The sequence below is a fragment of the Gopherus flavomarginatus genome, chromosome 5 (assembly GCF_025201925.1).
Source record: "Gopherus flavomarginatus isolate rGopFla2 chromosome 5, rGopFla2.mat.asm, whole genome shotgun sequence".
Taxonomy (NCBI): Eukaryota; Metazoa; Chordata; order Testudines; family Testudinidae; genus Gopherus; species Gopherus flavomarginatus.
In genome coordinates, this window is record NC_066621.1 from 116,232,091 (window position 1) to 116,249,180 (window position 17,090).

Below are 17,090 nucleotides of genomic sequence, written 5' to 3' on the forward strand. Positions count from 1 at the left end.
TATGGTGCTGGGTCCGTCACTTCCGCAGTGATGGCGGTGTGGGTGTGCGCGGGTGGTGGTTGTCTCTTGTCGCCGATTAGGGGACGGCTCCGGGCCGGGCGGGCCGCGGTCCTGGCGTGGAGGGTCTCGTTGCGGGCCGCAGGCACCGGGCCGGTGTATGATGTGGTGGTTTCGGGCGGGGGGATGGTCGGGAGCGCTATGGCCGCGGCCCTGGGTAAGGCCTTGTCGCGGTCACCTGGGCTGGGGGCGGGTGGGTCTATCCTCTTTGCTGCGGGGTTAGAGCGGGCCCCGGTTCTGACTGGCCGTGAACGTGAGCAGAGAAACCTCAGATCCCGGTGGTGGTGGGTGCCCCTCCCGCAGGCAGAGGAGGAGTTGGGGCAGAGGGAGGACAGTGGCCTAGATTCCTGGGGTCGATGGTGGATTGTGGTACCCGGGTTGAGACTCGTTCACACTCTGCTAGTAGCGTTGAAACGGTGCAACGCAGCCCTCCAGCTCTCAAAGCGGGACACGGCTATCGCTGGATAAAGATGCTTATAGGGATGTAACTTGTGTAAAGGGAGAAGGGAGGTAACTTGTATGGGGAGTATAAGTGTATCCACCGTAAGGGTTTTGCTGATCTACTGATGGAGGATAGGGGGGGAAATCACACCCCCAACTCTATACGGTGTGTAGACCAGGCCTAAAATGGAGTTGTCCCTAATTTAGTTAGGGCAGTTGTTGCACTTCCTATGGAGAAAGCTTTCAGTGAGAAGTGGTAGTTTATTGTGGGTAAGGAAAGGATAATCTCTGTTTTAAAGTGTACAGCAGTACTCTGCACATCTGCACTTAGTTCTTTTTCATTCATTAAAAAAAAAAGTCCAATACTTTAAGCTCATTCATTTCCTTAATTTTTGCTCTTAAGTGAGTGAGTACATTCCAGCTGGTAGCTGACTGTTTTCATTGGTCCTGTTTCTCTTACTTTTTGTGGGGAGGAGATAATTGTGCTAGTTTTAATATCTGGAAGTAGGGCAAGTTAGGGTTCTGATTTGTACAAGTTGTGAATCATCCCACCTACCTGCTGCTAAAATGTCTTTTATTTAAAAAAAAAATATCCTTAACATGTAGGTAAGATTGTAGGTGCTTAATGGTGTCATGTTCTCCCTCTGCCCGTCTAGAATATGAAAGTGTAATTTTCAAAACGTGAATGCCAGAAAATGTAGAGTCAAGCTTCCTTTTACTCCCATATCCACTGCAAGAATACTAAAGATAGTAAGAAACAGAACACACACTTTAGAAAATGCAGAGTTGAGGTGGCACTTCCTAAGCAAACTCAGCTTTCATAAGGATGCCTAGAGGAGTTCAGAATATCAGTACTTTACCCATTCCTAAGCCTTTTTGTCTTGTCTTCTCAACAAAACAACAGACATGACTTCCTGAAACACAGGTTAATTGGGGTATATAAATAAGAGTCAATCAGAAATTAAGTGTGCACACAGTGGAAATGTTAGTTCTTATTAATGGATCACCTGTGCTACATAAATTCCCAAGCCAAGGTCTAATAACTTCTAATTTTAAGTTTTTAGATCTCTTTGGTACTATACACATCATCTCATCAAGGGAGTTCAGTAGTATATTTCATGTGTTGTACTGCCATTTATTTTTTCCCTCTTGTAATGCTTTCAAGCCCAGCTAATTCCTCAGCATTGAAAATCTTCATTTTGATGGTGCTGTGTCTTTGGATCCCTTGATTAACTGATCATATATCTTCCTCAAAAACTGCCCAGGCCCCTGCCCATTGTACCAATTTACAAGCTAATCTGTCTTCCCTGTAGTGATGTCATGCAATAGCTATATGATTAAGAGTTTTTAGTGTTTGTGGCCCCACATTAAATCGATTTTTAAAGATGCATTAAATTATTTTCATTTTTTTTCTCCTTGCAACATCCCAACAGAGTAACAGGGCAGAGTTAAAGTTGTTTGGATGCCTTAACTATGCATATCTTACCATGATAGATGTCTTTTAAATGCAATTGTAACTTTGAATTTCCTGGGTTTATAGTGGATATTTGGAGCAAATTACAGCACCTCTATAATATATTTTTATCCTTAACTTACTAATACATACTTGCAATCTTAACTTCATCTCAATAGTGTGGTTTTTTGGGGTGGGAGTGGAGGGAAATCATTGAGAACTATTCTTGATAAGTGTCCACTCCCCTTCATAGGACTGAGTCATTACAGCCACTAGAACTGTTGCATGCAAATTAGCTGTAGAGGAAGAGTAGTGAATGGGCGAGTTATTTTTAATGTCAGAGTGGCCCCATTTATGGTTTTCATGAGCCTAATTGTAGCCTATATAACCATAACAATTAGATATAGTAATAATTAATATCTTAGCTTAATTACCAACTGATTTTTTTCAAGTATAGCCTATGCAAAAGATTTCAAATAAATTTAACTGTGTGAATAGTTTGAAGTGTCTGGGTTATTCCATCATAAAGATCATTTGGGACAAAGAAAAGACCTTCACAGATGCTAAATTTCTTAAAGAATTTGGTTCTTAATTTTTAAATCAAATTAACAGATTTACTTGTAAACTTTCAGAAAATTTGATCTGTACTCAACAAACAAACAAAGTGCTGCAAGTCTGGGGAGGATATGCTGTAGTTTTTCGTACAAAACAGGCTGAATCCTTGCTTTAATTGCAAAATGGCTCTTAAACCTTACCTGTGGAGTTGCGAACAGTGCCTCCATAGTATTAAATCTGTACTTACCTAGAAATCTGCACTGTATATGCCTTTCCCTGTAGGGAATTTTATTTAAGTGTCTCATTACAAGGTGCATGGGAGTTCTTGATTATATAAATAAATAAATGAATTTTTATTAAAAGTATCTTAATAAATGTTTGCCTGTTTCAGGACATGATGTCCACTTCCGTGAGAAGAAAATCCTGTTACTGGAAGCTGGCCCTAGGAAAGCGTCTGGCCGTTTGCCTGAGAGTTACAGTAACAGGGTCAGCTCCATCTCCCCTGGTTCAGCCACCCTTTTGAGCAGTGAGTACAGCTCTTCTTGCTCGTTCTGTATAACACTTTAATCTGAAACTGGAACTGGTTTTATTTTTGTGAGGCCTTTGACAATTCTTCAGATTGGGACTGTCCTCCTTAAACTGACTTGACTGATTCCTACTCTCCATTTCTTACTGCTGAGCATTCTGAATTGAGGTGTCTAAATCAAGCTTTTCTAGGTTAGGGACATGACTTCTTGTTCTGGAATCCTTGTTCATTTTGTATAGATTTTTGTGTGATTTCAGTGCTAGTGAAAGGTCTTCAAGTGACAGCCCTAGAATATTCTTTTTACAGAACAGATACAGCCTGGATTATGTGAAGGAATCTTCTTACATTGTTCTCTAGTCTATGTATTGCACCCCTGCCATGGAGGAATTGGTTCTGCAGCACAATTCAGTCTCCTGGGCCCATTTAGTCTTTGACTTCTCTGCTGATGCAAGATGGATGGTTAGTGTTGATGGTGGTGATGGATTTTGAGATGTGAAGGCTTCTCCCCGCTCCGGGTAACCAGATTGAGGTTTACAGCCACAAAAAACTAATTTCACAGCCCGGTTCTGATATAGTCTTGTATCTGCTTTCTGATACACAGCACGGAGTTGGTTCCTCCAAACCTTTTATTCTCTTTCTTCTTGCTTTTCACAGCATGAATATTTAGGTAGGTGGGAAGATTTTGAGCTGGTTCATGCTCCCTAATCCTGCTAGCTTGAAGCCATACTACTTATTTGTAAACTAAGGGTATGTCTACACTGGAAACTTCAAAGCGCTGCTGCAGGAATGCTCCCGCGGAAGCGCTCTGAAGTATGAGTGTGGTTGGGCGCAAGTGCTGAGGGAGAGCTCTCCCAGCGTTTCTGGTAATCCGCCTCCACGAGGGGATTAGCTCCGAGTGCTGGGAGCATGGCTCCAAGTGCTCAGAGCTTGTCTACACTAATGCTTTAAAGCACTCAGACTTGCTGCGCTCAGGGGGGTGATTTTTCACACCCCTTAGCCAGCAAGTTAAAACGCTATAAAATGTAAGTGTAGATAAGCCGTAAGTAAGGTTAGAGCTGGTTAGGACTTGGATGTGTGAACAACCCAGGTGCTCCAGAAAGTGTATTGGTAATTTTATCTGAGTTGTTGCTGAACTAATGCCCCAGCCTGGAGCAGGGGCTCAGTGCTGCTGGAGTTACCATTATGAGACACAAAACTGAGATTCTGACCATTTATCGTATGGCACTCAGGCCAAGAGCAGGGATATCTCTAGGTCCTGTCCAAATTCCAACTCCGGTAATTCTGCTCTCTCTTGCCCTCTTTTGTACCACCTCTGACAATTTCATGGTGCCTTTCATCACAAAGGATCCCAAATAAGTCTGGTTAAAATATGGTAAGTATTTTCCATAAACATTTTTGAGTGAAACAAAAACTTCTTTTTGCAATTTTTTTTGGAATTTTTTTTCCCAATTTCCAAAAAAACCCCAACCGAACAAACTTTCATGGTTCCTCTCTTTCTTCCACTAGGAAAGGGAGGGACTAAAAATAACAAAAACCAAAAACGTATTAAAATGAAGCAATGTTTTTCAGTTTTTGATCAAAAAATTTGAACTGTTGGACAATTTTCCAGAAAGCCATTTTTTCTTAAAACACACACACACACCCCTCCCAACCCCCCAAACATTTAACAAACAGAAATGTCTTCACTCATCCTTGAAATAGCCATCTTTGAAATAGAAGGATGGACCTAGTCAGTATTTGCAGAGCAACAGGATTGGGCCAAAAGAAATCTGATGAGGTTCAACAAGGACAAGTGCAGAGTCCTGCACTTAGGACAGAAGAGTCCCATGCACTGCTACAGACTAGAGACCGAATGGCTAGGCAATAGTTCTGCAGAAAAGGACCTAGGGGTTACAATGAATGAGAAACTGGATATGAGTCAACAGTGTGCCGTTGTTGCCAAGAAGGCTAACTGCATTTCGGGCTGTATAAGTAGGGGCATTGCCAGCAGATCGAGGGACGTGATCATTTCCCTCTATTCGGCATTGGTGAGGTCTCATCTGGAGTACTGTGTCCAGTTTTGTGCACACATTACAAGGATGTGGAAAAATTGGAGAGAGTCCAGTGGAGGGCAACAAAAATGATTAGGGGAGTACATGACTTATGAGAAGAGGCTGAGGGAACTGGGATTGTTTAGTCTGCAGAAGAGAAGAATGAGGGAGGATTTGATAGCTGCTTTCAACTACCTGAAAGGATGTTCCAAAGAGGGTGGATCTAGACTGTTCTCAGTGGTACTAGATGACAGAACAAGGAGTAATGATCTTAAGTTGCAGTGGGGGGCTCCAGGCTCTGCTCCAAAGCCCTGACTAGGAGGGTGGTGAAGCACTAGAATGGGTTACCTAGGAAGGAGGTGGAATCTCCTTCCTTAGAGATTTTTAAGGTCAGGCTTGACAAAGCCCTGGTTGAGATGATTTAGTTGGGCTTGGTCCTGCTTTGAGCTGGGAGTTGGACTAGATGATGACCTGAGGTCCCTTCCAACCCGATATTCTATGCTTCTATGAACAGTATACAATGGTTTAAGTTTAGAACTAAGAGTAGAATATGGTATGCAATTGAAATAAAAATCCCTTCTGCATACAGCACTGTTCACTTTTTGACAATAGTTGGTTGAAGAATTTCTGACTCTTGCTGCCCTTCAATTGTGGGGTCTGTAGCAGATAATCTCTGCAAAGCTTCCATTATTTGTCATTTCTCATATCTAGGCTTGTCAAGCTGGTCAGTTGACCCATTAAATAATGTCTGTTTACCTCCTATTATTTTACCAGGGTCAAATATTCCAGCAAGAGTGCCCTGATGAAGGTGACGATCTACCTTCTTGATTGCATCATGGTCCCAGTCTTTCATTTTTTAGAACTTAGTTTCGTTATGTTTTGCATTTTTCTGAGTTAAAAAATCACTAAGTTAAGTAACTTGATTGTTTTAATTAGGTATAAGCTATCTAAGGCTAAGCCTATTGGAAATTCTTTTTGTTACTGTTCTAATAAATTAGTGTTTTAAAATATTTGACCTTTTTGTCATTGATCAATTGACCAGTCAAATATTGTCAGTTATTTTTGGACTGGTCAAGTGCCCAACCCATCTCATATCTTTTCCCAAAGGATTTCACCATTGCCTCCTTAGTTATCAGATTGCATATTACAACTTTTGGGAACATGTGACATTCAGTGGTATCCCAACCATTGATCTTCCTCCCATCTCTGATTCAGAGAATCATCCCATCAGCTCGTAATCATTTAATTTCTAGTTCACTCTTTGTTTATAGAGTCAGTTAAGATATTAATGCTCCTGTGCTTAATTTCATCGTATCTGTAATTTCACTTTCGGTAGCAGAACCTTCTCTCATGTCATATTTGAACAGGGAATTTTTGAATGAGGTGAAAATTCTCTTTCCCACCTGCTCCTGAATCTTTACCCAGAATGGTTTGTGTCCACTCTCACATGGGGGATTCTCCTTGATGTTTTCCACTGTCCTTGTTACTTCATCATTCTCTGCACTGAATATAGAACTTCTCAGCCCTCTGCTTCTATTCTCTAGAATGGCTTCTGAATTTTATTTCCTCCTTTCTATAGATGAACTATCCTCTTTCCTCTCCAGATCATTTATACATTAAACACAAGTCATGCACTGAAACTAGTTAGGTTCAACATATGGGCTGATGAAGGTGGGATAACTCACATTTGGGCTGGTGTGAAGTGGCCCTTAGAGTATGGACAAAATGACCTTGTCCATCTCTCATGTAATGCTTATATTATCAATCATTTGCTGAACAACGTTAATATGCTCAGCGCTATGACATAAGAGGGTGACTGCATGCACCAAGGAGCTGAAGAGTCGAAGTACAATGTGCAGATGAGCACTCCCCTAGACAACCAGAGTTTGGGAAATCCATTTTGAGTGGTGTGAAAGGTTTTTTTTTTTTTTCTGCTTCCTTTTGTTGGTGTCCATTGCACAGAATCACCATGTTCTGTGGAAGTATTTGGCTGAAGAGAGGCTGGCTGATGCTTGGGGGTGGGGACGGAAGCATGGAGGAAGGGACAGAAAGGAGAGTTTGAAAATGGTAAAGAGGGATAAATTAAGAGAGAGGCTTTGGAAAAGCACAGGCAACCAGGGGAAATGGGGGCTGAGATATAAACCATGGGAGAGTCATGCAGAGTTTTGAAACAATGTGTGGAAGGCAAGAGAAAAGCAAGCGGGTGTTCATATGATCAGCGTTGGGTGGGAAAACTAGATTACATCAGGAGCTGCAGATACTGAAGTGAGAGACGATCAAGGCCTGGACAAGGATTTTAGGAAAAGAAAACAACATTTTATAGTGGTTGTGAAGGAAAAACTGACAGGACTTGATGCTTGCTTGGGTAGGTGGCAGAAAGAAGAGTCTAATGCAGGCGTGGGCAAACTTTGTGGCCCGAGGGCCACATCTGGAATAGAAACTGTATAGCAGGCCATGAATGCTTACAAAATTGGGATTGGGGTGCGGGAGAGGGTGTAGGCTCTGTTTGGGCTTGTGGGCTCTGGGGTGGGGCCAGAAATGAGTTCAGGGTGCGAGAGGGGGCTTTGGGCTGGGGCAGGATAGTGGGGTGGGGGTGAGGGCTCCGGCAGGGCATGTGGGCTCTGGGGCTGGGGATGAGGAGTTTAGGGTGCAGGAGGGTGCTCTGGGCTGGGATTAAGGGATTTGGAGTGCGGGAGGGGGATCAGGGCTGGGGTAGAGGGTTGGGGCGTGGGGAGAGGCTCAGGGGTACTGGCTTTGGGCGGCATTTACCTCAAGCAGCTCCTGGAAGCCGCGGCATGTCCCTTCTCCAGCTCCTCACAGAGACGCAGCTAGGCGGCTCTATGTGCTGCCCTGTCTGCAGGCACTGCCCCTGCAGCTCCCATTGGCTGTGGTTCCCGGCCAATGGGCGCTGCAAGGGCGGCGCTTGGGGTGGGGGCAGCTTGCAGAATGGAGCCTTCTCGCTGCCATTATGTGTTGGAGCCAGAGCGGGGCCCTGCTGCTGCTTCCAGGAGCCACATGGAGTGACCTTCAACCCTGCGCTGCAGTTGGAGTGCTGGAGCAGGGCAAGCCCCAGACCCCACTCCCTGGTGGAACTCAAGGGCTGGTTTAAAACATCTGGCAGGCCAGATCCGGTCCGTGGGCCGTAGTTTGCCCACCCCTCATCTTAATGTGACACTGAAGTTGCAAGCCTGATTAATGGGAAGGATGGTATAGTCTTCAGGGATAGAGGAGGAGAAGGGGAATTTGTGGGCTGCTGAGATAATCTGATGTGTGACTACTGGCAGATCTGAACCCTGCATCCTAATGATGAAAAAAGTGTTTTAATCAACTGATTCCTTGAGCCATTCCCTCCCTCCTGTGCCCCCAACTCGGAGCTTAAGTATATGTAGTGAGAGTTGACTGTATGCTACACTGAATACCTGAAGTCAGACCTTCACTGACCCCAGGCAGGTGGATTTTCCCTCCTGTTTTGCATCTGTATCAAGAGTAGTGTGAGAGCCTTATAAGAACCTAGACAGACCCAGCTCTGTACGTGGGTGGAGAAAGCAGTCTATGACTAGGCTGGAAGAGTGTTATTCATTAGGGGATTGAGGGGAGAAAGAGAGGAACGTGAATCTGAGTCTCATTTTGATCTCACTGTGACTGGTTTCTCTTCATGTTGTGGGTCCTTCTCTCTCTTTTAGGTTTTGGTGCCTGGGATCATGTTTGCAGCCTGCGATTCAAACCCTTCCGGCGGATGCAGGTGCCTGACTCACTGCCATGAATGCAGTCTGTCTGTTTCTGCTAACGTAACTAGAATTCTCAGAAATATTTACCTCTAATAGCCCAAAATTTGTTTCCTCCCTGGAGAGAAGCAGGGCACACTGACTAAGTCTGTTGTATTCTTGGTGTGTCAGTCTTCCTAGGATCAGAGGGGTAGCCATGTTAGTCTGTATCCACAAAAACAACAAGCAGTTTGGTGGCACCGTAAAGACTAAGAGATTTATTTGGGCATAAGCTTTTGTGGGTAAAAACCCCATTTCTCAGATGCATAGAGTGAAAATTAGAGATAGACATAAATATACTGGCACGTGAAGAGAAGGGAGTTACCTTAGAAGTGGAAAACCAGTCTTGACAAGGCCAATTCAGTCGGGGTGGATGTGGTCCACTCCCAATAATTGAGGAGGAGGTGTCAATACTAAGAGAGGGAAAATTGCTTTTGTAGTGAGCCAGTCACTCCCAGTCCCTATTCAAGCTCAAATTAATGTCTGATATCAGACATCAGGAATAGTAACATACAAAAGCCAGTAGGAGAACACTTCAGTCTCCCTGGACGTTCATTAACAGATTTAAAAGTAGTCATCCTTCAACAAAAACTTCAAAAACAGACTTCAAAGAGAAACTGCAGAGCTACAATTCATTTGCAGACTTAACACCATTAATTTGGGCTTGAATAGCGACTGGGAGTGAGAGTCTTCCTAAGAGACTTTCTCACCTTTCTTCATCCTCCCTCAATCTCTTGACATTAGCAGCTGGAGGGATGATTCCTGATGGAAGTTCTAGAGATTGCCCATCACCTTTCCCTGTTAAGGGAAAGTTGTGAGCAGGTCCTGATGGAGCTGCACAATTCATGCTGAGTCTATGCAGTGTGGTAATATTTTCTCTCTCTCTTCCCCCTAATAGGTATGGGATGCCTGTTCAGAAGCCATGATAATCTTTGATAAAGACAACTTAGAAGACATGGGTTATGTAGTGGAGAACGATGTCATTATATCTGCTTTAACCAAACAGTTAGATGCAGTGTCAGGTAGGTGATGATTGCTCCCACACTGTGAATAAAAAATGAAAGCAATCAGTGAGTTGCATTCAGCAGCGAGCTCTGGAACAGGGGAAGAGAGAGGGAGGAAATCCATTCAGCAGATCACTCGGAGGTTTATGGAGAAGAGTCAGTCCCTCTGGGTTAGGAAGAGATACTTGTTCTCAGTGGAACTGTACCTAAGCCTTCTATCCTTAGTCCTTTTCTAGACTTCACACATGCACTCACTGTGGAATCTTATGTTTTGTTGTGAAATGTCTTTAACTTCCCCCTGCTCAGATATGTGAGAGGTGATCAGACTCCGCAGTGTTGCGGGCAATATAAGTGCCTAGACAGATTGCTTCGTTGTGCCCTCAGGGTGGGTGTCAGTGGGGTCAGCTCCGAGAGTCATTGTGTTGCCTAGCTGTGCCTGGCCTTTTGCTCTCTTTGTAACTTTCCTTCTCTCGTGTCTGCATCACGCTGTGACCCTGCTATGTTGTGTTCCATCAGATCGGGTGGAGGTTCTCTACAGGAGCAGAGCAGTTGGGTATACCTGGCCCCTTACCTGTCATCTCTCTGACACAAGCCCTTGGGTCAAAATTGACTTAGCTGATGGACGCAGACTAGAGACCAAACTGCTGGTAACTAAACTTCCATTTTCTGTTGATCAGGCACTGTCTCTTGCCAAGTTCTTTCCAATGGATTTAGTTCTGATTTCATGTGTGGTGCTGCTACATTAGTGGGGAGGGTTTGAGTGAGGTGAGCTGCTGACTGTGTCAGAGATACTAAGGGATAATGTTGGTAGCCTTCTTTGTGGCTAACTGAAGAGGACTGCTGAATTAGAGTAGGGCTGAAGAGGCTGCCTCTTGTTGCAGTATTCTCGTTTGTTTAAAAGAAACCACATATCCAAGTGCAATGGGGAGGCCTTTGCTACTTTGAGTTAGCTACTCACTGCAGATAACAAGGGCTGGAATACTGATATTTTTTATAAAGCCATTGACGAGGTTTCCTTGTATCTCATCCCCTTACAGATTGGTGCAGATGGTCAGAACTCCATGGTCCGGAAAGCAGCTGGAATTCAGAACATCCACTATCAATATGATCAGTCAGCTGTGGTTGCTACTCTGCACTTGTCTGAGGTGAGATCCTGCAAGTTCCTGAGCTGCAGTGTCTGTGCAGGTTAAGAAGGTGATGCAAGATCATCAGTTCTCATCAGTCCTCCTGTTTCTTCTTGTTATAGGCCACAGACAACAATGTAGCATGGCAGAGATTCCTCCCTTCAGGGCCAATTGCTCTTCTCCCGGTAAGAGACAGTGACTTTTGACTCATCTATCTTTAACTCTTTGGTCCGTTTATTTCTAATCACCTTTCTTCTACCTTTCAGTGCCTAGTTACATTGCCTCTATCTTGCCTCAAGACTTTTCCTTCTTTCTATAACTCTTGTCTGTAGTTTTTCCCCCTCTGATTTTTTTATTTTCCTGTTTCCCACTTGTTGGCTTTTTTTGGGTCTGGAGCCCCTTGCACATATTGGTTCTGGGATAGGTGAAATGAAGGCCCTGGTCCTAATTAGCATGTGGGTGGGGCCTGGGCCCTTTCCTGGATTGGCATGTTGGGGAGCCTTGCACAGATTATTTTTCTGTCTCTTGATACTGACTCTTATGGTTCTCTTGGGTCAGCTCTCTGACACTGCCAGCTCTTTGGTTTGGTCCACATCTCATGAACATGCAGCACAGCTTCTAAGTATGGATGAGGAAAGCTTTGTGGACACCATCAACTCTGCCTTTGTGAGTATCATCATTTCATGAGGATGCAGAGCTGACTTTGTTGCTGTGATAAGGGATAAGATAGCCTTCTGTAAATTAAAGAATGGTGGCCATTTTGGCCCCCGTTTACTCCATCCTATTATACAAAAAATAGTGAAATTAAGATGGCAACTTTAAAATGAGTAAAGGGTGATATTTATTAATAGAACATATAATTAACCTGTGAAACTTGCTGCTGCAGGATACTATTGAAGCAAACTTTTTAATAAGGTTCAAAAAACATCAGATACCTGTCTAAATAAGAATAGCTTCTGAAATGACACTAGCTAGAGTAAAATAAGGAATGTCAGTCCTCCTCCTTCAGTGTAATTACCAGGATTTCAGGGTGGGAAGAAATGTCCCTCTCATGGGATACCACTGCAGATAAGTGCATTATGGAAGACTTACATCTTCCTGTGATGAATCTGGAATTGACTACTGTTGTTCTGACATGTATGGACCTAACATAATTAATGTATTATGGAAGTTTCAATAAGTTGACTTGGAAGAAAAGTATACTAGTGTGTGCTGAAAAACATCACATGGGTAGGCCTGATCTCGTCCTCATTTTAAAAGCTGAACAGGTTGAGCCTGGTTAGTTCTTGAATTGGAGGCCTCTGAAGAGAAAGGTATATATGTTCCTTGTGTCGTGGACAGCAACTCCTCTTCAGTCTCCTACAGAATCTCACTCTGTAAATTTAGACACATTTCCTTCCCTACCATTTTTTCTGCATATATTTATATAAAAATAAGCCAAACAAAATTTGTATGCAGAACCCGTGAGTGCATTTTTTACAGTGCAGTTGTGCTTTGAGATGGCACTTTCTTTGATTATCCTAACTCATGCACTTCCAAGGCTCCAACAACTCTTTAGTCAATGCAGGAATTTCTCGGAGGCCCAGCAAGCCTATTACTTTTCACTTCCAGTTTATTTTCCACAAAATCTAATTTGCCCTTTAATAAAGAATTCGTCATTTTAGTCTTGTGTTCATTCACCGTATGCTCTGACTTGTGACACTTCTATCATTCAGATCTGGTTAATTTTCATTAAGGTAGCTTTTGGCTTTGAATCTTTTTTTATTTGTTGATTATTAGTACATATCTTATCTTGCTCAAATAGAATGGTATAGGCTCTTCTGCCTGCTATAATCAGTACTTGTGAACTTGCATGGATACTAACCAGGCTGTATAACTAGTAGATAAAGTGTCTGATTTAAATGCACGAGCAGTAACTTGAAAGCCTATTACAAGTTTACTTTTACTAGATTTCTATTCACTTTTCCATTAGTGCAGTTACAAGCTGACATTCTTAACACTTTAAGTCAATCAAAAAAGTCTCACTAACACGTTAAAAAAACAACAACCCTGAAATGGGATATCTTCACATGAGAGCTCTATTAAAACACCTCTGAGAGAGAGGGTCACCCTTTGTGACTGAAGTTAGATTAACACTGGAGATAGTGATGGAGAGTGAATTACTTTTCAAAAGGATAGGAGGGGCAGACTCTCCTTGTCTAAGATGGTCTCCTCCTAGGCCGTAATGAAGATGGTTTTGTTTGCTGAGTGGTTAGAACTGTGTATTTGGTGACTTTGTTCATTTATGTATCAGTCTGATATTTATTAGGCCATGTTGCATTTGGGTGTTAGTAACGGCAGAATGTGCTCTTTGGAGCAGGGAATCATGTCATCCCTTGTGCTTGTGCCTGGTATGTTGTGTGCACTACACAAAACAAAAGTGTTTGTAATTTTGTTGGGATACCCAGAAGCCTTGGGCTTTGGAGCACCATATAAATCAGTCTTTATTGTTATTCAGTGGAGCAACCTACACCACTCGGACTTTATTGATACTGCTGGATCCGTGTTCCGATCTGCTATTTCTTTCCTGATGCCATCAGGCACTGCAGCTCGCCAGCTGCCCCCAAGCATCGCCAGAGTGGAGCCAAAGAGCCGAGCTGTGTTTCCTCTTGGAATGGGGCATGCCACAGAATATGTCCGGCACCGGATGGCGCTTATTGGGTAAATTGCTTATTGAGGGCTGCAGGTGCCATGGTTGTTTTTATGGGAAAACAGGCCATTTCTGGTTCCATAAAGTGTGTGTTTGGGGAATGAAGTGAAGTGCACCTGGCACAGCAGGGGTGTAGATTATTCAGGGAGGGTGGTAATTGTGGTGCCAGACATGTTCCTCTCCCCAGTTAACAGGTGGAGCAAGTGGATTACATCTGGAGCCATGGAGTGGAGAGGTTCTTCAAGGAAAAAGGCAGGCAGAGTATGTGTAGCACAGTGTGGGGAGGTCAGATACTTGTTAGATAAGGTGTGTGTGTGTGTGTGTGTGTGTGTGTGTGTGTGTGTGTGTAGTGAACATGGAGTGCTATAAGGAGGGACTTATTAGAGAGAGGAGCTGAAGTGTGTGCTACACCAGCAGTTCTCAACCAGAGGTCCCGGGCCCCCTGGGGAGCCACGAGCAGGTTTCAGGGGATCCACCAAAACAAACCAGAGAGCAGGGCCAGCAGTAGACTCACTGAGGCCCAGGGCAGAAAGCTGAATCCTGAGCCCCACTGCCCGGGGCTGAAGCAGAAGCCTGAGCAACTTAGCTGTGAAGGGCCCCCTGTGGTGTGGGGCCCTGGGCAATTGCTCTGCTTGCTACCCCATGATGCCAGCCCTGGCTTTTAATCTACTGAAAAATAGTTGTTGTGGCACAGGTGGGCCATGGAATTTTTATAGCATGTTGGCGGGAGCCTCAGAAAAAGGCTGAGAATCTCTATGCTACACTCAGAGGGCAGGGACTTAGTGGGTAAGGAAAACATGGACTGTCTCTGCTCTGCTCTGGTTAGGATATGAGAAGCTATCTGCTCTGCCCTTAGGGATGCAGCACACAGAGTCCATCCACTAGCAGGACAAGGTGTAAATATGGGCTTTGGAGATATTGCATGTTTGACACATCACCTCAGCACAGCGGCCTTCAATGGGAAGGATCTGGGTAAGGAATAACCTATAGTAATTTGAATATCCCCTTTTCCAAGTCTCCCAGCATATCTGAACTTTTCTTTTACATAGTGAGCTCTTCAGGGTAAGGATTGACTCAATTTGTTTCCTGTACACTTCTGGGCACACTGGTGTCTCATAAAATGAATAATGTATCAGCATATTTATAAACTGGGATGAGCTTGAGTGTCCAAACTTCATCTGTGGACCAGTTGGAGAGTGATGCTTCTGGATGCATTTCCCTTTCCAAAACCCATGCTGTGTTGCCTAGTTTACAGAATGTTCCATTCTGCTGGCCACTGGTGTAAAGAGATGTGGGAATAAGAGCTTCTGGAGGGAACAAGGAACTCTTGAATCTTGCTACTTGCTGAATAGCACCTTTTAAAAATGAATCTAGAGCAGGGGAGGCAAATTATGGGCTGTGGGCTGGATCCAGCCCATCCAGGCTTTCATTCCAACCCGTGGGATTGCCAGCCCTGTGCGAAGCGGGGCTAAGGCAGGCTCCCAGCCTGTCCTGGCATCACGTCCCTGCAGCCCCTGATGGATAGTGGGGGCAGAGGGCTCCAAGTGCTGCCCTTGCGTGCAGGCACTGCCCCCCCCCCCCACAGCTCCTATTGGTCTGGAATGGGGAACCGCGGCCAATGGGAGCTTTGGGAGTGGTACCCATGGATGAGGGCAGCACGTGGCAGAGCCGCCTGCCCCACCCCACACCCAGGAGCCACTGCTGGACATACTCACCACTTCTGGGAGCGGTGTGGAGCCAGGACAGGCAGAGAGCCTGCCTTAGCCCTGCTGTGTGCTGCTGCCACCCCAGAGCCGCTCAAGGTAAGCGACACAGAGCTGGAGCCCGCCCCCCGAATCCCTTCTGCACCCTACCCCCATGCCCTGAACCCCCTGCCGTACCTTCTGCACCCCAGTCCCTTGCCCTAATCTCCTTCCTGCACACTGTACCCCCTCCCACACTCCCACCCGCACCCCTACCCCAGCCCTACATTCATGGCCCTGCATGCAATTTCCCCACCCAGATATGGCCCTCAGGCCAAAAAGATTGCCCATCTCTGATCTAGAGGGTGCAGAGGTAGTTGGTGGGTGTGTTTTGGGTGCCTGTGGAGCTCATTATGTCAGTGGCATGAGCAGTTGGGACTGCAATTTATTTCTCTCCTCTCTTTTCCAGGCTCAATAAAGCACCTCTTACAGTTTGAGACAGAACGTCAGAGGCATAACCTCTCTTTAATGGCTTCCATTGACTTGTTAAAGAGACTCTACTCCACAAGTGTCGCTCCCTTTGTGCTGTTGAGGACATGGGGATTACAAACAACAAATGCCTTATCTCCAGTCAAAGTAAGAGGCACCGTTAGGACACTACAAACTAACTTGTGATGATACAGTGAGCTGTCACTAGCAGATTTAGCAGGAATGACAATGCTGTGTTCAAATGGCATGTGAGTGAGACAATCCAAAGATATATTTGGTTATCTGGCTTGAGTGGTCTTCACTTCTGTGCCATTTGTTAATGATTCTACCTTGGCTACAGTGTGGGTCTCTTCCTGTAGCCCAGATAGGGCTACCTGAAGAGAAGTGGCAGTAACTGTGTTATCCCTAAAGATTCATTATTTTATTTTATTTTATTTTCCTGAGGCCCAGATGCCAGTGTGACCCACTTCCACATAGCCAGATTACTTGACCTAGTTGCAGTGCTTTTATGGTGAGCCATCTCTTAGGCAAACCACCTATTATCAGCACAGCTCCCTCTAATCTAGCAACCATCACTCAGAGTTTCTCTGTTTTTGATTTGTTTCACCCTGACTGTATGTAACTCCTTGAGATATATTGCAGATGTTCAGAATAGTCAGCTTCTGACCAGCACTCACTTAGGAAAGAAGTCTCCTAAGGCTCAGTGGCTGCCCGTGGAGAGTAATGTGCAGTGTTCTGCACTAATGCTTTGACTGCCTTGAAAATGCTTTTATCTTACCAGAAAGGGGACTGGGGCTTTTCATTTGTTTTTCTTTCTAGCAACAAGTAGAGTGGGTCAGCCCTTGGTGCTGGGCTGTTTAGGAAGGAGAGTAGAGGGCTCCACTTGTCTTCCCTGTGTCTGCTCGAAAATTAGGCCATGTTGAATCCCTCTGCCTTCCTTTCCTTAGGCAGGAAGAGAGATGGTATCCAGTGGGGTAGAGGGAAGGAGGATGCAGCAGCTTTCTCTGCTTTGTTTCTAAATATTTGTGTCTCACTGGTTCACGAGTGACTAATTTTTTCCCCCTTTTCCTCTTTAGGAGCAGATTATGTCCTTTGCCAGTAAGTAAATTCTCCATGTGTCTAGAGCTGCAGTTCACCAATGACTGCTGGGAATCTGAGATCTTTAACCCCGTGAGGACTATATCATGTCTGGTTTGGAAACATGTATTTAAATAGTGTCTTTGAAGAATAACAATAAAAACAGCTGTTTGTTTTTTAGTTTTTTTTTTAACAACAT

General features: G+C 44.5%; 1 protein-coding gene across 2 annotated transcripts; it reads left to right on the forward strand.

The window, feature by feature from the left end:
* The first annotated feature begins 16 nt into the window (after positions 1–16).
* On the forward strand, positions 17–17,080 carry COQ6 (coenzyme Q6, monooxygenase). Of its 2 annotated transcripts, XM_050955733.1 has the most exons (12): positions 17–214; positions 2,898–3,032; positions 8,746–8,804; positions 9,725–9,848; positions 10,347–10,477; positions 10,868–10,975; positions 11,077–11,139; positions 11,513–11,620; positions 13,452–13,654; positions 14,500–14,615; positions 15,795–15,961; positions 16,891–17,080. In XM_050955733.1, the coding sequence occupies exons 1-12, from the start codon at positions 31–33 to the stop codon at positions 16,918–16,920; spliced, it is 1,428 nt and encodes a 475-aa protein (XP_050811690.1). In that variant the 5' UTR covers positions 17–30; the 3' UTR covers positions 16,921–17,080. The 2 variants fall into 2 exon arrangements, with proteins under 2 accessions (XP_050811690.1, XP_050811689.1); XM_050955732.1 differs by lacking the exon at positions 16,891–17,080 and having other exon boundaries at positions 15,795–16,042.
* Positions 17,081–17,090: the final 10 nt, after the last annotated feature.

Coding starts and splice junctions, on each gene's coding strand:
- COQ6 (XM_050955732.1), top strand. CDS start 31: ATGGCGGTGTGGGTGTGCGCGGGTGGTGGTTGTCTCTTGTCGCCGATT. Junction 3,033..8,745: donor TTCAGCCACCCTTTTGAGCA/GTGAGTACAGCT, acceptor TCTCTCTTTTAG/GTTTTGGTGCCTGGGATCAT. Junction 14,616..15,794: donor CTTCAATGGGAAGGATCTGG/GTAAGGAATAAC, acceptor TCTCTTTTCCAG/GCTCAATAAAGCACCTCTTA.